This window comes from Colossoma macropomum, unplaced genomic scaffold (assembly GCF_904425465.1).
Source record: "Colossoma macropomum unplaced genomic scaffold, Colossoma_macropomum, whole genome shotgun sequence".
Lineage (NCBI taxonomy): Eukaryota > Metazoa > Chordata > Actinopteri > Characiformes > Serrasalmidae > Colossoma > Colossoma macropomum.
This window is the reverse complement of record NW_023494803.1, coordinates 9,345,702-9,369,927: the sequence shown is the minus strand read 5'-3', so window position 1 is coordinate 9,369,927 and position 24,226 is coordinate 9,345,702. Positions and strand designations below refer to the sequence as shown.

At 37.8% G+C, this 24,226-nt stretch overlaps 1 protein-coding gene across 4 annotated transcripts; it reads right to left on the bottom strand.

The window, feature by feature from the left end:
- Nucleotides 1–910: 910 nt before the first annotated feature.
- entpd6 (ectonucleoside triphosphate diphosphohydrolase 6) lies at nucleotides 911–23,468 on the bottom strand. 4 transcript variants are annotated; one of them, XM_036593564.1, is made up of 14 exons: nucleotides 23,310–23,468; nucleotides 21,232–21,561; nucleotides 19,349–19,425; nucleotides 18,095–18,238; nucleotides 15,871–15,946; nucleotides 13,992–14,027; nucleotides 12,071–12,159; nucleotides 10,586–10,665; nucleotides 7,605–7,669; nucleotides 6,371–6,469; nucleotides 5,367–5,507; nucleotides 4,711–4,767; nucleotides 3,831–3,943; nucleotides 911–3,329 (listed from the first exon to the last, which is right to left on the bottom strand). In XM_036593564.1, the coding sequence occupies exons 2-14, from the start codon at nucleotides 21,488–21,490 to the stop codon at nucleotides 3,246–3,248; spliced, it is 1,320 nt and encodes a 439-aa protein (XP_036449457.1). In that variant the 5' UTR covers nucleotides 21,491–21,561; nucleotides 23,310–23,468; the 3' UTR covers nucleotides 911–3,245. The 4 variants fall into 4 exon arrangements, with proteins under 4 accessions (XP_036449457.1, XP_036449458.1, XP_036449459.1 ...); XM_036593565.1 differs by having other exon boundaries at nucleotides 21,232–21,558; XM_036593566.1 differs by having other exon boundaries at nucleotides 23,325–23,468.
- Nucleotides 23,469–24,226: the final 758 nt, after the last annotated feature.

Below are 24,226 nucleotides of genomic sequence, written 5' to 3'. Positions count from 1 at the left end.
ACTGCTGGCCCATAGATTGTTGTTTTGGGGGTGGGGGAGGAGGTCAGAACACACACTATGTTGCAGTGCATGCTGGGGACTGTAGTGCATCTCAGGTTGAAACAGGCTCTTAAGAATAGCAAATGAAAATAATTTCGCAGGCTGAATAGGGACTGTGTCACACGGCTGACTCAGCCCGCAGGATTTGTGTTTGACATGGGTTCAAGAGGTTGGTCAGGTGTGTATGGGGTCTCCAGGACTAGAACTGAGAAATATTGGCATACAGACCACAAGGGGAAAACCCTTTTAATGCTTGTCAAATAGCCCTCACTATTTCCCCTTGGATAAATCCTTGATGCCATCTTAAGAGCTGTTCAATTACTGCATTAGCGCTAACAAGTAAGAGTGAGGGATTGTTTTGACAAATGTATCGCTGTTTGATGTCCATTACTTAATATTTCTAAATTGACATTTCATTTGTTACGTTCAGACTAGGCTTTATGTAGTAAAGTATCTGTTATGTTTGCTGATGTTTTATATCTTGCTAGTTAGCAAGCTAAGGGGCTACGCAGCCAACAACAAAAAGGGCAGCAGGACATGCTTAAACCAGACAAAGCTCACTGAAGCCAGTAGTTGCATTCATAGTGTTCATTCTAGTCTACATATAAACTATGCTGCAAGAGCAGCTGTTTTGAATTCATAGATTTTGTGATGTCACAAAAACTCATTTACATAAATCCTCTTATTTCAGCCTACAGCAGTTTAGCTCCACCCTTTCACATTTAAGTTGGAGTGGACTGCTTTTGGAATGACCCACTATAGGGCTGTTTTTGGTTCTTACATCCACACATATTTCATAAGAAAAAACAAGACAAAAGGGGTGATACACTGTGACTTCAGGTTGACATAAATGAATTCAAGGAGGCGGTGATGTACCCAATATTTCAGTTTTATAATCCAAAAATGACACCAACAGTAAATTATGGCATGCTTCATCAAATACAAACACACATCAACTCTTACCGTTACCCAATCAGCACATTCCATCCTTCAGATAAACAAAACTAAGCGGTTGTTTAAAACCAGAGACATTCAGAGGGGAAGAGGTATGTAGTTACTCACATTCTGCATGAAGTCAAACATGGCAATTACAATCAAGACAGACATTTTTTTTTCCCAGAGCACAAATAACCAGTAGTACAAAACAGCACTGGCTCATGGAGTGACATAAAGACGTGTTTGTGTGTGCAGTAGTCCCGAGTTAAAGGGCAATTACACCAATTTTTTTATGAAGAACTGAATGGTTAAGAATGTAAACAGAGTCAATCAGAGTGGTTTGATGTGAAAAGGTCTTGCTCAGAATTGTTCACAGTGGTGGTGATAGGAACCAGATGTCTGAAGAGTGTGATGCCTTTAAAAGCTCCTCCATAGAATGCTATTACATGAAATGGTTATGAGATATTGTTTTACAATATCTGTGGTCTAAAACATTTTAAAAGTCATTCCTGGTGGAGGGGTATGTGCAGGGTAAAAAAAAAAAGTATTTTTCAGTTTTTCCACTATTTTATCATCAATATTTCATATAAAAGTTCAGAAGACACGTGTAGGTTCACTGGCGGTTTTGGATATTAGTTAAAATGGCTATATTTTGTGATACAGATGTAGAACCCTGGTTCCTATCTTCATCACTGTGAAGGAATCTAAGTTTCTCTACAATGCACCATTTTTCATATCAAACTCAACCACTGAATTATACAGAAATTTGGAAAAGTCGATGGAATTTCCCTTTGAGTGTGAGTGTATATTTTGTGAACAGGACTCGTGTGTGTAAAATTAATGTACCTTTTGTATATGTTTACAGTTTGTGTGCTTGGCACCGCTTATTAGCTTCCTTCCAACAGTCAGGCACAATGTGTGTACGTGTGTGCATCAGCGTTCCGATGCTTCGTCCTTTCTTCTGGCCTTCAGAGGACTTTATACTGGCCTTTTCCAACTCCAATATAATGCTGTAGTAGCAAATAATGAAACAAGGGTAATGCTGCTATTTAGCATCATGCTAACTAGCAACCCTAGCTTTCTTTTATAACTAGTTGCATTATTTACTCGAACAATCAATCCCTTGAAAAGCAGCACTGAATTCTAGTTTCTTAATAGAGAAAGAGTGCTGACCTAGGATCATTACTGGACTACTACAAACATACAAAGAAAGAAAAGGAGCTGATCCTACATCAGCACTCATTCTCAGCTGCATGATAAATAAGAGCTCCTGGGCCAGATTCACAAAAGCTTTCCAGAAAACACTCAGGATTGTAAGATAAACACAGAGCTTCCTAGGAATGCTCTTAAACACAGTCCTCGACCTCGAAGCTGACAAATATTCTCTCAAGAGGGTTTTAACCTCATCATCTCTTCAGTTTTGTCAACTTTTCACTCTAAGACCAAGTGTCAGGTCATCATAAGGTTAAGAAAATAGGTTAAGAACATCCCTTTCAGGAATAAACCCTGTTAAAATTGTTCTTAAGAGAAATTTCGAAACAATTTGAAGGAAAAATAAACATTTAAAAAGACTTACATTTTTATATTAGAATGTTTAAAATATAAACAAAGTCATTCAGAGTGGTTTGGTGTGAAACGCTCTGGAGAAACATAACGAATTGTTTACAGTGGTGGTGAATGGAACCAGACGTCTGAAGAGTTTAATGCCTTTAAAGAGTCTAAAAGCTCCCTCTCAGAAAGACATTGTTTTATGATAGTTCTGAGGAGGCTTTGAGAAGATTATTGGCCTAAAACATACATCTTTAAAAATACATTCATGGCAGAGACGTACCTACAGGCCACACAGTCACCATTTCAGATTTACCACTATTTTACCATCATCATCATTCCATATAAAACTCAGAAGACCTGTGTAGGTTCACTGGAGGTTTTGGATAGTAAATAAACTGGCTATATTTGTGTTCCTATCACCACCACTGTGAAGAAATCTGAGTAGGTTTCTCTAGAATGAGCCATTTCACACCAAACCACTCTGATGACTTTTACATCTCAACCAGAAACTTGCTGAACTTTCCTTTTATGATACTTTTGTGAATCTGGCCACAGGTTAGTGCTTTGATTCCTATTGTTCAACCCTCTTAAGACATCAGAGAACAACGACTCTGTGTGGACACTGTATTAACAGAACTGTCTAATCCAGAAATTAGTTAGTTCTTCCGAGGCTAAAGGCAGCAGTCGGTCACTGGCACCACGCTGGTCTTCCTGACTGGTTAATGTGCACGGAGAGACTCCATGTAGTAGAACGTGGCTCCCAAAGCCCAGCTAGTCTCCACATCGTTGATTTTTCTGGCCAGCTGAAATTGAAATAGCAAAAAAGCCATAGTTATTTTCTGCTCCAGAAAAAGCATAAAGGCTACCTAAGGAGTAACAATGATTACCAACAGGCCGTCTGGTAAGATCCAGCAATTCCTGGTTTTAGCATTAAAGCAATAGTTTGCCACAAAATCAAATGTACAGGTTTCCCCCGTACCCCAAATGCAGTCGACCAGCCAAGACATGTTTGGTGTCTTAAGTGTGATTTATTAGTTTTGCACTGCAGTTAAGAGGCTAATAATCTCAACAGAAAAGACCAGCACCATTCTTTCTCTGCCAGTGAAAGATCAGAAAACTATAGATAATAGCTAGATGAAAATCATGACAATGAGCAGATAGGGGCTTTAAGAAGCAAACCAAACACCAAACATTTCTTGGCTGATCAACTATATCTGTATAAAGGAGGGAACCATGTCAGTTTTAAGCACTATAGAGTTATAGACTACAGAATGAAGGTAAACAGGTGTTTGTGTTTTGTGTGCCTTAAACTCTTTGTCCTGAGGGAAACCCAGCTCCTGCAGCAGCACTGAGATGTAGGTGAGGTCTAAACAGAGGAAAGGATTGTCCCCAGCTCCAGCCTCCATGTTCTTACACGCTACACACAACACACAAAATGGTTTAATCACACTGTTTATGCACACACTTACTCAACATCCATTTAAAACATATCATAGAGACACAATTCACATATAAGGCTGGGCAATATGACAATATATATTGTAATCATGACAAATTATGTCACAATACAATACAATATACTTTTCTGAAAATATTGTGGAATCATCACTACTTGACGACACTGACCAACTGCATGTTTCATTATAAAGAGAGCAAAATTAGTCATGTTTAACTGGATTTAAAGCCAAATACTGACAAAAAAAATATTGGTATCATAGTTTTTGATAATATTTTTAAAATGTAGCACTACTGGTTCTTTTTTCTCTGTTCCAACTGATGAGATGTCTGAAAAAATAAATATCATGAGATATCGTGTACTGTGAAAATTTCTTTAAGTATTACAATATTATATTTTTGTCATATTGCTCAGCTCTACTAGAATCCATGCATTAACATACCCTTTTGTATTCAAGAGATATTCACTGTTTTTTTCCCTCCTCCTGAAAATCTCTTTTAAAGAGATCTGTACTAGATAACGCTCACAATATAGTGCTCTTAATATGTAATTGGACAGTTTTGGCCTCTGAACTCCAGCACACTGGAAGAGAGATAAGAAATAAAACAAATAAAACATCCAGTGTGCTGGAGTTCAGAGCCAAGACCTGTTTCACACTCAATCACTTATGAACTGCACTGTATACACTACATACAGTGAAATCAGATAGCATAAACATATGGTTATACCTGTTTTGGCACCTTCAATGTAGTTGCTCACTTTGATGGAGCCTCCAGTCTTCTCATCTGAGTCAGAAAGACAAGGGTGTGCGAGGGAGACAAGCAGCCTTAACGATTTTCATGTTTTTCTTTAACCTTCTATACATGTACACTGCAAAAAATGGTAACTTAAGTGAAAAGATCTAAATCTAGTCTATATATCTAATATTTCCCATTTTGAGATTGGTGTGCAGTTATTTTAAGATTATCTATCTTAATTCTGGACATTAGTCACTTGTTTTAGGTCATTTTATTCAGTACAATTATCTCCCTATACTGGCAGATTAAAACAAGCAAAACTAATTGCCAATATAGTGAGATACCTATTAAAATTACTTAAAACAAGTAAACAACGTCTCTAAATAAGGTAAATAATCTTAATTTAAGATTACAACAATCTCAACAGGAGCAACTGAGATTTATTGACTATATTTAAGATAAATTTACTTCACAAGATGCCACTTTTTTGCAGGGTATCAGGTACCATTGACCTTTCATGCTGGCTGCATGCAATAAACAGATGTTCAACTTCTATGTTCTACTCATATTGTCTCATTGGCACATCTGAATACAGTGATCAGGAGATGGTAGAACAGCTGCTCTTCTCTGAGGGGTTAAATACGTACCGATGAGGCCCAGATCCACAGCGCGGTCGTAATAGTAGGAGAAGGCATAGAACTCCATGTCTTTCACCTCCTCGGCTTTCCGCACTCGTTTATAGATCATCTTCTCCACTTTACTCAGGCACGATTCGTAAATAGGCTCTCCTGAAACACAGAAAGCAAAAAGCAATCAGTTCACGCAGCATGATTATCAGAGAAAATATGTTTTGGATATGTAGAAACTGGGAATATCAAGTGAACGGATGATTAAAAGACTTCAGCCAGCCTTTAAATTGCCATTTAGGTGAAAGTGTTTATTAATAATGAGCTTTAATGATGAAGAAAGCTATATGGAAACTAAGCTTCAGATGCTGAGAGCTTTTACTGAACTGGGAAAATCTGCTTTTACTGGAATTTATTACAGGATATTAGAAAGCTCCACTTACTAATGTCACTCAAGCATTTTAAAAACTTTTCATCTCTAACCACCTCCAGTCCCTGCAACTGCTTTATATGATCCAAGTTTGTTCTTATTTGATTAATTACTTTATAATACATATAAATAATACAATTAATTAAAATAAATAATACATTAATTTCAATTAATTAAAATACAACAAATGAACTGCTTTTAGCATTTCTATTAGTTTTATTAAATTTACTTTAGCTTAATTTATTTATTTGACCTACTCTTTGGTAATTCTGTCTAGTTTACACTTTATTTTGCCTTCTAAATGGTTTGATATGTTCTCATGTTTTACCTTTTTATTATAGTCTATATTTTCAACCCTTTATTCTCTGTTCTAAAGCTTGGCTACACTTCAAATGAGGGTCACCCTTTACAAACGCTGAGTCTGAATAAAGGTTGACTGAATTCTAAATATAATTAAGCACAGACAAAACTGAAAATGTGGCACTGAAGTAGGGCTGAGGCAGTCTTTCTAGACATCTGGAGAAGTGGGGCACCTTCAAACTGGGACAGAGCCGCTGGGGGAGAGTGCATAAACTGAGCTGAGACCATCACATACCTGCTTTTTGGCCCTTCAGCTTGTAGACGACTTCTGCATGCTCCCACTCGCTGGCATGATCTGGAGCCAAACACGGACTGACCAGCTCCTGATTGCTCGCTGGAAGAAAAACGCAATTACATCAAACACTAAAAGTAGCATAGCCAGTTTAAAAGTGTGCATGATTGAGTTTTGCTGCTACATCACACCTTGCTAATCAGCTCATTAGATAACTGTCCAGTCTACTGCAGTTGGATGTTTCAATCAAAGTGATTGTGAATGTCCTTGTAGTTAAATGTTATTTTAGCATTAAAGGGCTCATTTAGCATTAAAGGGCCCATATCATACCAAACTTTCCTCATTTGTTTTTAAAATCAAGGTGTTTGAAGTCATGTGTAAATGCTGTTTACACTGCACACCGTTCACTACCCACTCCATACAGTCCATATGTGGAAACTAATGTGCAAAAACAGCTGTTTTGAATTCACAGTTTCTATGATGCCACAAGAACTCATTTACATATCTCCACCTGTTCAGCTACAGCAGTTTAGCCTCTGTTTTATACTGAAGTTCTAAACAGTGTTTCACCTCTGGGTACTTCTGAGGCACCATACAGAGCAGCTAATCAGAACAGAGCTCATTTACATATCAATCTTAAAGGCACGGTAACAAAAACAGCCTGTTTGATTCTAAGGGTTGAGGGAAGTTGGAAAATTGTCATGTCAAAGTGAATTATGACTATTTCTTTTAACACAAATGTTATAAGTGGACCTCAAAAGAAAAAAGTAAATTTGATCATATTTAAGTATATCCACAGTCACTCCTTTCAGGAGAGAGCAGCAAAATACTGCCCCCCTGTGGACGCTAGAATCTACAGGGACAGACTTACAATGCCATCTAGTGACCAAACCACGCACATACCTTTTAATACCAATAACTACAAACCATACAGACAGCAGCAGGATAGTGTTACATAACAGCCACCAAAAAATAATAATAATTTGAAAAAAATAACAATAAACAAAGAGAATCTGATTAAAATTTCAAGTGTATAAAATGCAAATCCCAGCAGTGACCTGCGTGTCCAGTGACGGCAGTTTCTCTTTGAGCCCGAGGCCCCTCGCTAAATCAGTGCAACAGCTGGCCTCCAAGGAATTAATCTTCAGTGTTATTAAGAGATTAGATAATGGCTTATTTATCGGGGGAAATGAGGTCTTTAAAAGCCAAAGATGAGCGGAGATTGAAGAGCACATACCAGGCTGTCCCTCAATCCCTCCCAGCACTGCAAGTCTGGCCGACATCAAACCCAGACCCAGGTAGCTAAAGAAAGAGGGGCAAACAAATACTGTTACTTATTCACGTTTCATTTGTACATTTTCAGCACAAAAACAAGAATGCATTTCCAAAAACAGTGGAAGTCTAATGAAACCAAGACAGAAGCTTACACTCTTAAAAAAGATGGTTCTTCAAGGGTTCTGTAGTAAAGAAAATGGTTCTGTATAGAACCATGAACACTCAAAGAACCCTCTGCATGATTAAAGGGTTCTTTGCATCATGAAAGCGTTCTTCAGATTGATGGAAAATATGTAGTAGATGGCTTTAATCATGCAAAGGGTTCTTTGAGTGTTTATGGTTCTATATTGAACCATTTTCTTTACTGAAGAACCATCTTTTTAAGTATGTAGATTTACGTTAAATAATTATTGAAACTTAATTATTTAAGTATATATTTAGTAATACTGTTACACATTGTTACATATACATATAAGTTACATATTGAATCACATGTTCATTCGATTTCTGTATCAACAGGTTCAAATTTTGCCTCTGAGTTTGATTGAAAATGTCAAGAACTTGTTTTCTTTGTGCAAAATAAGGCTGTACGTAACAAAAACCTTCTGTCAAATTCAAATCACAACAAAATATCTGCTCTTCTCCTTATAATCACTAAAGTGGTACGGATTAAAACTCTGCATTCTGTACTTTCCACACAGTTTCTTGGCTTCTTTCAATGAGCCACAAGTTAGAAAGGACCCATCTAAACATTCATCACTTCCAATAGCTGCAACCTACATTCACAGCATGAAACTACAAACCTTCTAGAGTCAAAATCTACAGGAAGGCCAATAAATACAATCTAAAGGAGAATAAAACATATCATACAGTGTCAAAATATAAGCAAGTATATCTGAGATTACTTAAAGTGAGAATTCCACTTTTTAATTCCATTTTTAAACTTTTCTGCATAATTACATGGTTAAGATGTAAACAGAGTCATTCAGAGTGGTTTGGTGTGAAATGCTCCGTTCTAGAGAAAGTCAGAACTGTTCACAGTGGTAGTGATAGGAACCAGACATCTGAAGTGTTTAGTGCCTCTAAAACCTCCCTCATGGGAACTTATTACTTACAGATATGTTGCCCAACGGCTGAGAAGAATGCAAAAAGATTTCCATTTAAAACATATGTTTTAATTCACTCATGGCCGAGAGGTACATGCAAGGCATTGTAAGGCAAACTGTATTTATTGTGTGATTTATGAGTATTTTACCATCTTCAACATTTCATATAAAACTCAGAAGACACGTGGGTTCACTGATGGTTTTGGATAGTAAACAAAACGTATAGACATGGCGACCCCTGGTTTCTGTACAAGAAATCAGTTCACATCAAACCACTCGGAATGACTTTGTTTATATCTCAACAACTGAATTATTCATAAATTTTGAAAAATCTGTGGGATTCCCCTCTAAGTCAGCCTTTGGTCATCTTGGGGTAGAGCTTTATTGGAATACGCTACGAGGGATCATTAGAAGCCAACACTGTGAATAGCAGTAATCTAGTAATCTAAGGTCCTGCTCAGACGCTCTAATTGGAGGCTTGAGTGCTTATGCTCTAATCATGAGAGAGAGCCGAGAGACACACGCACATCCTCTCTCACTCTCTCATCCACACACACACACACACACACACACACAGCTGTATTTGAGGAACTGATTTATCCAGTCTAATGATGGAGCTGACAGATTCGTCTGGTGGTCATGGAGAAGCAGGGTCCACCATTTAAATCCCTAATCAAGAACTGCTGAAATACAGCAGCAGGCAAAGGTTTGGATACCACACGCCTATTCATACTCAGGTTTCTACAAATTTTAACAAATTTCCACATTCCACTAACAGTGAACACATCAAAACTGCCTCAAATTGTGTTTTGCTGATTTTCTAAGTAAAAATAAGTTCAAACATCCTCTACAGAGAACACCCTTAAATATGGTATTTTTCTGTTAATTTTAGGGCACAATTTCTCTTTATTTGCTGAGTTTAACATTTTGGGGGGAATGTGCCATAAATTTTTGTACATGCTACATTTTATGATTTATTTTTTCCTCAATATGTTATGTCAATATCCTCAAATTTCCACCGACTTTTCAAAACGTCTGTATATTTCAGTGGTTGAAATGTAAACAAAGTCATTCAGAACAGTTTGCAGACTGTTTACAGACTCAGATTTCTTTACAGTGGTGGTGACAGGAACCAATGTCTACAACACAAATATAGCCATTTTATTCACTATCCAAAACCACCAGAGAACCTCTTCTGAGATTAGATTTGCTGGTGATAAATAGGCATGAATCTGAAAATCTGAAAGAGTTTCATATAATAAATGTCTCTATGGGAGTTTTTAAAGGCATTAACATTCACATGTCTGGTTCCTATCACCACCACTGTGAACAACTGTATGAACTATTTAATAAAAATCATTGGGCCTCAATCACCAGTATCTTCCTATGTTTGTCCTTAAACGAGGGCAAACATTTTGTGCTTTTGAGTGTGTTTAGATTCTGTTCTTACCCAAGAACAAATCCCAAATAAGAAAACATTGGTGAGTGCCAGAACCTTCGTGAAAACTGCTTAAGTGGGTTTTAAGAAGAATTTTTTTCTTAAGAACAGTTGGCGAATGAAGCCCATTGTGCTCATAGGTCTTGATTGTACACTTTTGTAGCAGTTATAGTTTCTCATGAATATCAAAAAGTGGAAAAAGAAAAGAAAAAGAATTAAAATCATTCTGAGTTAGCATGTCCCAACATTTTTGTATACTGTATATACTGTATATTAATCCAGTGAACATGTGATGCATTTGCTTATATAGAGACGACATCCACACCAGCATCTTTGTTCTTAAGCCATTTTATAATAATACTGTCCAGGTGAGAGCACTCCAAGCCCCGCCCACTTTACCTGTGTGAGTAGAGGGAGTGGCTAGTGTTGAACATCTGAAATGATGTCACATAATCGATCGGTGACGTCTGGATGGTTTTCTGTAAAGAATCACAACATATAAAACAAGGAGGAGTTATCCAAAACAGCCTTTTCATAAAAAACATCTAAATATTTGTGTGGCTGAGCTGTGAAGGATTTGTTTGTGCAGCTCTGTGTGAGGACTGGGTGATGGTCTGCACAGCGTATTTTCTAATTCCAGCTGCTTGTCAAACATGATTCCACAATGACGTATAATTGGTATTAAGCCATGTAACAAAAAATATCTGATGGACAACAGTAAGAAGAAAATCCTGAGTAAGTTGCAACCCGCAAAACCAATTTTGCTGGTAAAGCCGTCACGCGGCCCGTCTGCGGAAGCGAGAGGACGGGTAATGACATGATAAATTGGTCCTCAATCCCTCCTCTACATGCTCTGACCTAGTTAAAGAACAAGAATATCGCCCTGCCTCCCTCTCTCTATGTCCAACAACCCTTATTTACCAGGCCTGCGGGATTAGCAGGGCATTTGCAGATTACAGTATAAGGCATGAGGCCATCGCCATAGTTTGCGAAGATACGGATTCATTATGAAGCATCACCACTGGGTGTGCTGTGTAGGGATCAAACCTTGTATCTCCATTTTTGTTGTTTTTCAAGTTTTTACATAATTTGAAAATACCTGTTGTCCTTTACATTGTGTTTGAATTTCATCATGAAAGGACCAAAAGAAACGCCCCAATTTATTTGGAAAAAAATCTGGTTCCATTGATTTACATTAAGAGCAAAGTTGTTTTTTTTTCTTTCTACTGTAAAGTTCACTTTGGAGATACAAGGTTTTGTTCCGACAGTGGCGATGTGTTACTTCACACTTTAAACAATAATTTAGGTATGAATCACATACACACTAACCAATTAGAATTATCATTTTAGTTATTACCATCATGGTTTTAGTTAGTTGTTTTATTTATTTTAATTGAGTATTTTTTTTATTTGGCTAGTTTACAAGTGGTCATTCTCACAGAATGCAATACAGTACAGGAAACACAGAGGGAAACATAGCTTCTATTATTTTTGCTGTACCATAACATCTGTTTGGGATAGTCTGCCTATCTTGGTAAAGACTCTGTACAGGTATTCCCAGGCACAGAAGACCAGCCTCCAACTTCTTTCAATAGGGAGAACCCAAAACTGATAGCCACTTTCAAAAACATGTTTGACATCAGTAAAATCTGACAAAAACTGCATAACAGTTAGCAGTGTTTGGCACAAATATGGCACAAAAATGCATCTTTTCAGCCTAATGTAAAGCAAAGATGCCATTTCTCAGCAGGATGCTGATGATGATGCAGTGTAATTTAAAACCAAAGCACTAGCATTAGTCTCTTAATTAAGAAAATAATCAACAGGTTAGTTGTAGTAGTAGTCGTTTGTTACTGCCCTAGCATGTATGTGTCTGTGTCCCACCTCGTCTTGTGGTGAGAAAGTGATCTGGGTCGAGCCTCCTCCCAAATCCAACATTCCGACTGTCGGAGTTTTGGATCCGTGAAGACCACCTGGGAGAGAGAGAGAGGTAAGGAGAGAAAGGGGGAGAGAAACAAAGAAAAGCGGGTGAGGGAAAGAGAGGTTAGTGATGGCGGGATGGTTGTTGCATTTCGTAAAACATAAATCCAATAACAGTTAATCAGAAATTCTTGTCTGGCGTTCTGGTCCTGTTCCAGACGTAAGCTTGTTAGCTTAGGGAACGAAATCCAAAGCTGTGAAGGGGGGTCAAAAAGGGGGCTTCAACCTGAACTGAACCACCATAATGACCTGCATACCGATGATTATGGGATGCACAGAAGTTTCACCCGAAAATGGCTGAACAAAAATGTCCAAAAACTGTGCCACATATTTTTTAACATTCAATATGCCAACAACAAAATCTAACAGTTTAAAAATAATTTTCCATATCAGGAAAACCTTAATTTTATCTGTTAAAACACTCTGCCGTAGTATTTTATTGCTGAAGTTTCAAAATGTTTCCTACCTAGTCCATGTGGTCCAAATATGGAAAATAAGCTGCAAACAGCCTGTTCTGAATTCACCGTTTCTGTGATGTCATGAAAACCAAAACATTTTTACATATGCCTTTACTGAGCCTACAAGAGCTTAGCCCTGCCCATTCACACTGAAGTCATAAGGAGTGTTTCAGCCTGCACTGCGTTTTGAATGAGGGACAATACAGGGCAGCCAATCCCGAATAGAGCCACAGTAACAAAACAGCCTGTGCAAGTCTAAGGCCAGAAACATACTCAACGCAAGAATGCGAACGCAAATGACAGCACTCAGCCAACGCACTGCAAATGCTCAGTCCTTCTGCGCAAAATTACTGCGCGTTCTTACATTACTGTGCTGGTTAAAACACTCAGTACTGAAGGGGGCGATAAAGGGCAAATCAGAGAGGGATCTGCTGTTATTCCAGCAGCCTCAACAGCTAAACGTGTACGAGTAGAGAGAGCTGCTTTACCTCTTCTGTTGGAATGGAAATGCGATAATGCATGATATTTTTTATGCTTATGTAAGCCATCTTTGCGTGAGGCTCAACTACTCATCAGCTACGGCAGTCGAGAAAGCACGCTGGCGGTACAAGATCACTTGGACAGGCTTGGCTGTCGTTATAGTGCCCCTTGCTGCAAGGCTCAGAATGCAGCTTGCGCTTACGTTACATTATGAAATGCATCATGACATTTTTAAACGCAACTAGACGCGAAACCCCGTCTTTGTAGCTCAAAGCGTCTAGGAGCCCTAAGAGATAAAGACAGGCTGAAAAATCGTCATGTAAAAACCAATGGTGACTGTTTTTGGTACATAAAATCAAACTAACATTAAGTGGACCTCAGGGGGAAAAATATATAATGCAGGAAATTGTAGGATGTGGACCCTTTGGTGGTAGAATTAGAAACGGTGGTCAGTTTTTTTGTGAGTATGGTTACCCCATTAAAAAGTTTTAAAGGAACACCTCTGTGAAAAATAAATTGCATCTTTATCTATAAAGTCAGCAACAAAAATGGCAATTACATATATAGAATCAGTAGCAGCAACCACCTGGACGTCTGAATTTTGTCAGAACATTTGTCCATGTTTATAGATAATAGTATGTCAAACTGCTAGAACCCTTCTAAACAAGTCTATTAGACAATACTGAACAAATAGACACAGTCTGAGGCAAGTATGCACTTGACTTAAACCTGATGCCAATTGTTGGGGTATACGCTTCCATCATTTGTAAGCTAAAGTAGCCTTGTAGCTCAAGTGCGAAAATGTTTGAGGCAGGAAAACTAGGCACTATTATTCCTATTAGCACGTAAGACAGCGGAGCTGATAGAATTGTGAAGAAGCCTCTCACCCAATAAGAAGTTGACCGTGATCCAAGCAGAGACCCCTAAGAGGGAAAAAAACGAATACAAACATTAGTTTGCATCTTGTGAGTAAAGTCGTGTTAATTCACCATAATACCATCATTATGACTTCCATAAACTGTTTCTATACAGTCAAAACAACATGTGCTACATTTTGCATGCTTTAAGAGCGCTTATCCATCCGTTCTTAAGCGTGACCGAGGCTGCTTTACCAAGATCCATAAGTGCACGGCAGGATCTTTGAGTTAAAACTCCTCTAAATCGTTAAGAAGTGGTCTAAATTGACAACAAACATGAAAAGTTTGGGGCTTTGGCGCTTGGGAAACGAGCAAACGGTCACTTAGCGGCCATAAACTCTTTCCATCTCCGAACTCACAAATACCACTTAGGCCCTGCATTAACAATAAGTCTGTATGATTCACAGAGACGCAGTAATCTGTGAGGATAAGCGGCGGCCAGGAGAGCCCACAATCTCGCCCGTAATCAGCCTGGAGGAAATCTGGTTAGAGAAATAACTCAAATTTTGCTCTCAGCCACCAACACCACCTCACACGTTTCGAAATGATGCATGAACAGAGAGCTTTTACATGCTTTATACAGCAAATCAGCGTTTCCTTAAAACAAAGAACACATGGCTGCCTTTTAAAGCTATGTGTCTTTAAAGAAATCGACATTTGATGCTTGGCAAATTAATGGCAGATAATCCGTCTGCAGAGATTACGTAGGGACATTATCCAGTGCACTCGTTACTGCTTTGGAGAACTACTTTAGAGGATTGGATTAAGGCCTTATATATGCATTATATACCGCAATATCTATACGACTGGAGCCATTACACAACAAATTTGCACTTTGCAACTTGTCGCTTTGTTTTGGATGGTAAAACGTGAGAGAAGCTGTGGGCCTCACATTTGCTGGCTTTCCATTACAGGCATCAAAGAATGTGGCGATTGTACACTCAGATAGTAGCCAGTTTATTAGAAACACCTTGTATGAACGATTTTTAGTCTCCTTCTGCCTTCATAAAGAGGAATTCTGTAGATTTTTCAAAATTTCTGTATAATTTAATGCTTTAAATGTAAACAAAGTGGTTTGACGAGAACAGTTCCTTCTAGAGAAACTGACAGAGTCAGAACTGTTCACAGTGGTGGTGATAGGAACCAGACGTCCACCTCTAAAAGCTCCTTGCTTGCTACATTTTACATTTGAGGTTTAGAGAAATTCCACTGATTTTTGGATATTTTAGACATTGAGATGTAAACAGATCAGTTTAAGGTGAATTTAAATGATTTAAAAATATGTTTAAAGCCAAAATCTTCTCAAATCTATCATCAAACAAAGTCTCAGACATCAGGCAGTGCATCACAACCAATTCTTATAATACCTTTCTGAGCTTTTAGAGGTGGATGTCTGGTTCCAATCACCACCATTGTGAACAATTCTGACTCTCAGTTTCTCTAGAAGGAAGTGTTCATCAAACCACTTAGTATAATATATATATATATATATATATATATATATATATATATATATATATATATATATATATATATATATATATATATATAAACTGTCAGAAATTATTACTACATTTTTGTCCATACTGCAAACTGCTAGTGTGAAGTGTACAGTGCAAAGACATTCATACGTGTAAAGGTACAAACTGTCCAAATTATTGAACTTGAACCAAGATAGGATTCAGCTTGGTCAAGTTTATCACGCCATGGTCTTAGGACAGGACACGGTCTTTAAAGCAGGAGCACTCAATGTTACATGCAAAGGGTTGGCGCAGACATGGACGTAGATGCATTACATACACTTTGTGGATGATGTAGCAACAATTTTGACCAAGGTGAACACACATACCTTCATCTGTACCATCCATGATTGATACACTTTCTGGCCCACTGAGAAATGGAGATTCACCAAACACCTCCTTCACCTAGGGAGGAGAGAGAGAGAGAGAGAGAGAGAGAGAGAGAGAGAGAGAGAGAGAGAGAGAGAGAGAGAGAGAGAGAGAGAGAAACTTAGTTTAGTTAAAGTTAGTAGTTAAAACTAACAGCTTTTTACCTACAGTGCCAGTACTGTACTACGCAGTATATCAATGCTGCCTATGCAAGTTCGATTTGGCTGACTGGAAAGCTACACTAATGCCACCACTTCACCAAGAGGACAAAGACAAAATGATCAAATTTGTATTTTTTCTTGCATTTTTCCAGCATTTTCACTGACTGACCGACTGACTGACCGAGTCACCTCGTTGAAAAGCGCATGCGCGAGGAGTGCAACTAGCCAGGTACCAAGGACAGTTGTAGGAATGAGGAGGTTAGCTAAAGCTGTGTCATTTGATGTGGGTGTGTGTCCTTGCTTGAAGCATTATTGTAATAAGATAAATGAAGGGCTGTGAAGATACACTGTTAAGCTGTGAGGATATACTGTTTACTTACATGAATAAAAATGTACGCATACATATTAGTTCCATCTTTCGCAGAATCTGTCAGACCACAATGTGTGTTAAAACTTAAAACAGAATTTGTCTGATGTTCTACTTCGACGAATTCATTTATAATCAGGCTGACCAATCAGTTCTACATTGGCATCGGGGACTGCTGTAGTTTATTCACTTCTTTTTTATTTCTAGTCTTGTCAAATTGTATTTCAGTTACAAAATATAACGCTATAAACCACATTTGGAAAACCTAATTTGAAACCTGCCGGCCTTCTTTATTTGTATTTTTTTTTTTTCATTTTACCACCACAAACACTGCACTTTGACTGCCCAAGACAATAATTTTAGGCACCCCTGCAGCAGTTTTACACAATTGAATATTTTCAAAAGGAGCAAAATTCAGCCACATATTCATTCATAAATATATCTTGGGAGGGATATATATATATATATATATATATATATATATATATATATATATATATATATATATACACACACATATACATATATACATACACACACACGAACACACACACACACATTCCATCAATTTAAGGGCATTAACTTTGTCCAGCAGAGGTGGAATAGGTGTGCACAGCCACAGTTCAGGACACAGTTCAGGACAAACCTGATTAACTGGTGGTATGAATAGTGCGTCAGTGCTATTCCACTTCACAAAGGCAAACGTCAAGTGGCTGATAAAGCCAGAGTAAAAATAGAAATCCTGAAGACAAGAACATGTTCATCTTCTACAAGCTGATATGGCTGACTGTTAGGAAAATCACCAACTATAAAAAGGGATTTTGTTATTTGTTTAACTTCAAACTTTGTAACACAGCGTGTTTAGTAGGGACGCATCTTACATTTAGCCTTCATATTGAGTCTCATGATTCGGCCTTGATCGAGCATATAAATGGTATCATCCTTTTTCATTTAACCCTCCTAGGTTTCTGATGGTGTACACTTCAAATGCTTCTTCTTACATTTTGTGCAATAATTTCTCACTTATATCTCACTGAAACAAGCAAAGAAAATTCGAGAAAAGTACAAACTCTAAACTGATTTCAATTAGACTAAAAGTTGTGTGTGTACAGTTTTGCTTAAGAAAAATGGTTTTGATTTCTTTGCTCATATCTCAAGGGGTCTATATACTACATTTTTCTTGCATTTATTTTTTTCCCCTGAAGTCCACTTATAACATTTGTGTAGGTTTATATTCTATAAAGTGGTATATAATTTATTTTTGTGACCATTTTCCAACCTATCTTTATCCCTTAGAAGTAAACAGGCTATTTTTGATACTGTGCCTGTAAGACTGATATATGTAAATTAAATCCTCCAACATGAATGGGTGGGGCTGAACGGCTGTAGACTGAATAAGACAGATATATGTAAATGTGTGACATGACAAAAGCAGTGAATTTAACATGTTTTTGCAGCTTCTAATTATATTTCAACTGGACTGTACAGACTGTTTGGGCTGGGAAATGAAGTGCAGACTTAAAGCTGTTGATAGAGATGTTGTATATGGAATGTAAATGTACCTCATACAGTAAGTACACACAAATAATTACATCAACTAGCAAAATAATTATTTTGGTTGTGGATGTTTCTTAAAGACGTGTGAAGTGCTCTGACCTTGTCCAGTAGGTGGGACGCTTTCTCCCCCGGCAGCAGTCTGAGTCCTGCGGTCGCTCGGAGGGCCAGAGGGGCGGAGGCCCAAAGACCAGCAGGGACGACTTCCTTCGCCACCTCCAACAGCTGTAACAGCCCTGCTTTGCACTGCAAAACAGCAGCATCAGCCACATTAGCATTTGCTTCTTGGTCATCAAAGTGATGATTTGGTCAAAAGTCAAATTTTTATTTTTTTCTCTTACTTAAAATGTAGTCAAACAGCCAAGACATGTTTGCTTCTTTAGTTTAGCAGTGGGGCTATGAGGCTAACAAGCAGTGGACAGTTATAGTCACCGGTAATCACTGTGAAAACTGCATGCTTGTACAACATACTGTTATCTATAAAGATGGACCAAAATATGTACAAAGCCCAGACTTGCTAACTGCATGTCTAAATGACCATGCACTCGCTTCAAACCATGTACAGCCCTGATCTAATCTCTAATGGACTTTACTGTGTTGTTTCCACTGTACGGCGTACTGTTCACTATAAAAATGGACAAAAGTACAAATAAAAAAAGATTGTCAAGAAGGCTGCTATTACTGTTTTTAACTCCCACATAAGCAAAACTATTTGAGAATAATTACAGTTGTGTGACCCTCGGTAAAACTAAATGTTACATAACTGGACCAGAGGTGTTCAAACTGTGTGTTGATTTATTTTTATAATGCTAAATAGTAGCTATGATCTTCTATTACTTGTTAGCTACATTAGCCTTGTAACTACAGTGTGTCTGTGCTGATCTAAAACATTGGGGTAAGGGGGAAAACTGTATAAATTAGATTTTTAATTGAACAGTCCTATTAAATGTCTCACAGTAATAAAAACATAATGTTCATGCTGCTAATAATAAATGGAAAGGCCTTGATCGTTTTTATTTACTGTGAGCCTTTAAATGTGAGTAGGAAAATGTAATCATTGATTAGCATTCACACTATAACAGTGTGCGGCATATGGGCTCAGCTATCAAACTGCAAACACAACACACCTGTTTGAAAGTCACAGTAAACATCTATTCGACATCAGTCAAAAGCTCTGTAGGGTATCAAGTTGATCTCAACCACTTAACTTCAAGAATAATTGCTATTGCAGCAGAGAAATGCATAGGAATCACTTAGACCTAATTAGCACAATGTTAGTTAACACAAACCTTTCATATTTTCTGGTGAGATATTTGTTTTATTTTTTTTTGAAATGTTTCTTGCATTCATGCCTACCTTGTCTGGATCATCCGCATATGCAGAAAGTCCAGGTTTTATTGCTTTAAACGTCTCATGTGCTAATTTAGGAGCCTCTGTTGAAAGAAGAGAAAAAAAAACAACAGGTCAGGTTGTCCATGATTAAACAGGGCAATCATATTTTTTACACATATATATATGTATTTGGTCTCACGTAAAAACCTTGTATGTTAGTTTTTTAGCAGTTACTATTTCACATAATTTGAAAATTCCAGTTACCCTTTGCAATTTCAAGATGAACGGACCAATCGAAATACGTATTTGCAAAAAAAATATGCATTATCATCATAAAAATGCCAAGTAATCACTGCAGATTTATTGTACCTACTTATACTTATATATGCTTATTTCAGGGTTAGCAGCACCTTATTTATCCATCAATCCATCCGTCTAATCTCAATATGAAAGTTTTTACTTGTACACTATAGCATGGAAAGCCCTCTGCAGCTTTCTGGTCCTCCAAAATTGGAGATTGGCAACACTGTTTTATATAATATTCACTGATACCACATCCAAACTGTATGGAAACAGATTATATAAAACCCATGTGCTCAAAATCTGGGCCAAAGAGGACATTTAGGACTCTGACATTAAGAGATTTTGATTAACTACTGTGACTATGCTGGAAAAAAGACAGGGGTTTATATGCGAGTCAAAGTTTTAGCGTAATCATATAATAGCAGATATAAACAAATACTTTGGTCCAAGATAAAAACCTCACTTTTCAACTACCTCCCTCTCTTCCATCAGGCTTAAGTGGAGCGAGTGTGACTGTGTGTGAGTGCGTGTGTGCCAAATAGCACAGGCTTAGAGAAATATTAACATAAATGGCAGGTGCTTGCCATCCATTATAATATGACAATCATAGGTTTAACAATAAAGCCCAAAGCAGCACTTAACTGATTTAGCTTAATATTATGATGTGATAACTAAGCCATTGGCAGAGCACTGCTGAAAGTTGCCTCTGGCCGGGTAAGCCTAATAAAGGCAGGCAAACCGGAGGCAGAACAGAGCCACATTCGCACAGATTCAGCACAACCCTGACTTCGGCATTCAGTCGTCATATTAAAGGGTCCAGATCTTACATTTTTCTGCCCTGAGGTCCACTTATGTCCACTTATCCACGTTCACATCAAAAATTGATGTTTTACATGAAGATTTTCCAATCTCATAGAATTAAACAGGCTTTTTTGTTACTGTACCTTTAAGGCTGATTTGTAAATTAGCTCTGTTCTGATTGGTCCATGTTGTGCCTCACACAAAAAGCAGCTGGGGCTGAAAAGCTCTGCATAACTTCAGCATTAATGGGCGGGGCTAAAGTAGGCTGAATACCAGGATGTATGTAAATGTGTTGGTTTTTGTGACATCACAAAATCAATCAATTACAAACAGGCTCTTTTTGCAGCTTGGACTGTATGGACTGGGGAGTGGATTCGAATTTAATAAAAATTTTATAAATTTTATAAAAAAGACCATATCAATAAAATGTAAGAGCATTTAATAGTTACTAATACATTCTTTTGTAAAATGTATTTCAGAAGAGACTTTTTAAGCACCTGTGAAAACCCTGTTATTTACTACTATGAATTTGCATATAAGACCCATTTCCTGTTTTTGGCGAGACCTTAACTTAAGGGTACATTTAAACTCATCTATTTCCTTAAAGAACCATTTCAGCAATAGACAACAAAGCACTCATGTAAATGCCATTACTGTAAATCGTGCTAATCTACTAAACAATAATACTTCAGTGAGCATTAAACTGAACAGTAATAGCCCCAGAACATTCTTAATTTTTGAGGCCTATAAGCAAATTTCTACCGACAACTAATTTAGCAGTAAGTGTTTTAATTTAACCGTACCATTCGGCTCCATCTGAAACTGGAAGATGTGGATTCTGGTACCAGTACTTCCAGCATCAAACATGATCCCATACTGGAAATTGTCACTGATCACCTCTGCCGACGTTGGCCGTTTATGCTGGTCCACCTTGGTCGTATACAGCAGTTGCTGCTTGGACAACGGCGAGGCCTTGCTGTCAAAACGCCGTTTGACGTAAGTGAGGTAGACCACCACGCAGCCCAGCAGCAGAAAGATGAAGGCCAGTTTGGGGAGCTTCATTATGGAGGTATATCACTCAGCGGCGGATGTGTGTGCGAAGTCGTTCCTCCTTCAGGTGAACCCACTACCTGCTGAAAAACAGAGTCAGGTTTACGTTCAGCCCAAGAGAAAGAGCAATTGTCAAACTGTGTTTTGACAGCAAGCCTTTGTGACCCGTTGGTCAGCTCACCCTTGACTTCAGCCAGCCAGATGCATGTTTACCAGCTTTCAGTGAAACAGCTAGTGTTAGCATTACTGTCTTTAGGCAGCTTCTAGAGCTGTCCACTTAGTCATACATACATTTACCTGCCAAAGTGGGAAATACTAACATGTGAAACAAGTGTAAGAACATTTATCAGCATGCTAACCACCTGAACATGTAGTCTAAAGTCTCACATCATAGACCATGTTAACATCAAGCTTGCTAACTCATTTTCTGTGAGGTTTGGTCACTATAAACTACAAATTAAGGATGGTTATATGTAGTAAAATCATTCCCATGAGTATTTTTAAGCTTCAATAATACCAATACATTTCACTAGAGGTGGGCAATACGGCAAATTGTAATAATATGATAATTCAGGATGTTTCCATGATGCACACCATGTCGTGATATACACTTTTTCTGACTCCTGATAAACTGGAAAAACGAAAGGAGTACCACGTTTAAAAAATACTATCAAAAACTATGAATACAATGATTTGTATGCAACATTTCACACACTGTGCTGCATTAAATCCAATAAAACATGATTAATGAGGCTGTCTTTGTAATCCAACATGCAGTTGGGAAGTTTAAGTGCTGACAATATCCTCAGTATGCTCAGAAAAGCATACTGTGACATGCTGTGATGCAATTTATCACAATAAATATGACTGTGATTAATTAAATTTAGAAACACAGCCACTCAGGAATTGGGAAATGTAACTAGACTTGTAATTGGAGTTTAAAAGTGAAGAAACGTTGCTGAATTCGCATCGTCGAGTTTTGGTCAAGCAAAATACGTTGTTAATTTCAAAGGTCTCATTATCAGTGTGGGACTTCAGCAGGACTGAATGATTTTTGAAACATATCTAATTGCGATTTGTCTGATCTATGTTGGGACTGCAACGCAAATTGAAGTCCAGGCCTGATATTTTGGCCATGAAGACCAGAGCATCCACTTTTTCTGGCTTGCGACTTGAACACTGAACATGCCAGACCGCCGGTTAGTTGTGGTTGTGATGTCACAGCATATAGTTATTTGGTTGCTTCTGATTGGTCTAACTCCTCTATAGGCAGTTTACAGCCAACTGCTATCTCTGGATAAACAGAAACCACCCCATGTTCTTCAGTAAAAAGAACCTAAACGGCCCTTTTATGTAGTAGTCATAGTAGATATAGTAGAACCACAGGTGAGAAGAAGCTCCACTAACTGTTGCAGGGGCTCCATCTAAGAGGAATACATGTTGAATACATAAAACTAATAATACTATGAAGACTTTTAGGACTTAAGACGGTAAGTCTGCTGTTAAGCAGCTGTAGTATCAGGTAGGTCAGTCAACATCTACACGGCTGAAGCTGGCTTCCTATTCTCCAGCTTCTTATTGGATTTTTTTCCGTGGAAAGAAACAGACGAACAACAAGTTGACTTATAAAAGTATAAAAACGTCGACGGCGCTTATTCCGTCGTTATATAAGTGATGTAGACGGGCTAACGAAGTTATGTACGCTGTAAACAGTTCCTGAGATGTTAATGAAACAGACGGGTAGGCAGGAGATTAACAAACAGGCTGGCTGATGTTGACAGCTTATTAACTCACGCTACAGTAAAATAACTCGAGTACTGATGAGATAGACCTGGTTTTAACTTGCCAGACGGGGTTCCTTCTTCTGACTGGACTCATCTTTATCATGTCCTCCGCTGTAAATCACCAAAAACAGAAGATAAATCGGTTCGCATTGTTGTTCAACACATCCGGCTAATCAACTGACAACCTGGCCGCGCGTCCCTCTTTGATTGCGTCAGTGCCGCGTGAGTAAGGATGACGTGCGCGTATGGAAACGTTAAAGGGGCGGTCCCATAGAAATACATACCTTTTTTTTCCCATTGTTTATTATATAATTACATTTGTACAAAAGCAGTATAAAGCAGAACAGATGTAGTTAAGTCAGATAACAAATTGCATATGAAAAATGGAAACAAAAAAAGGTTAAACATAATAATAATAATAAAAAAAAATAAAGAAAGAAAGCCAGGGGAATGAACACGTTTTTACAGAAACAAATTAAATAAGGTGCATATATTCATTGTTTTGACAGCTTTTTTGTTTTTGGAGAGGGTAACAGAAGTTGTGTATGGTTTAGCTTCTATTTTGAATTTGAGAAAATCTGGTTTGGAGTGAGTAAATTTGCATTTATGTATATGACATTTTGCCAAAAGAATGATCAAATTAATAATATAATATTCTTTGACTTGATTATTTTTATAATGACTGAAGCCAAACAACACATCCAAAGAGAGATTAAAATCAGGGTCGATACAATCTATGATAAATCTACATACATCCTTCCAAAGTTGTTTTGTGTGGGAGCAGTGCCAGAACAGGTGTGAAAGAGTTTCTGGATTTACATCACAGAAAGAACAATTGCGATTGATATCCTTTTAAATTTAGCAAGAAATTGGTTAACTGGATAGCATCTATGTATAATTTTGTAAGAAACTTTCTTTATTTTATTGGTTCTCATAGAAATACATACCGAGATGTCTGTCGCTC

Bases quoted from the DNA above. Each gene is read 5' to 3' on its own strand.
- entpd6 (XM_036593564.1), bottom strand. From the start codon at position 21,490: ATGAAGCTCCCCAAACTGGCCTTCATCTTTCTGCTGCTGGGCTGCGTG. The intron at 19,426-21,231 runs GTACGGTTAAAT...TTCTTTCAACAG, and splicing joins GTTTCAGATGGAGCCGAATG to AGGCTCCTAAATTAGCACAT. The intron at 15,947-18,094 runs GTCAGAGCACTT...TCTCCTCCCTAG, and splicing joins CGTCCCACCTACTGGACAAG to GTGAAGGAGGTGTTTGGTGA.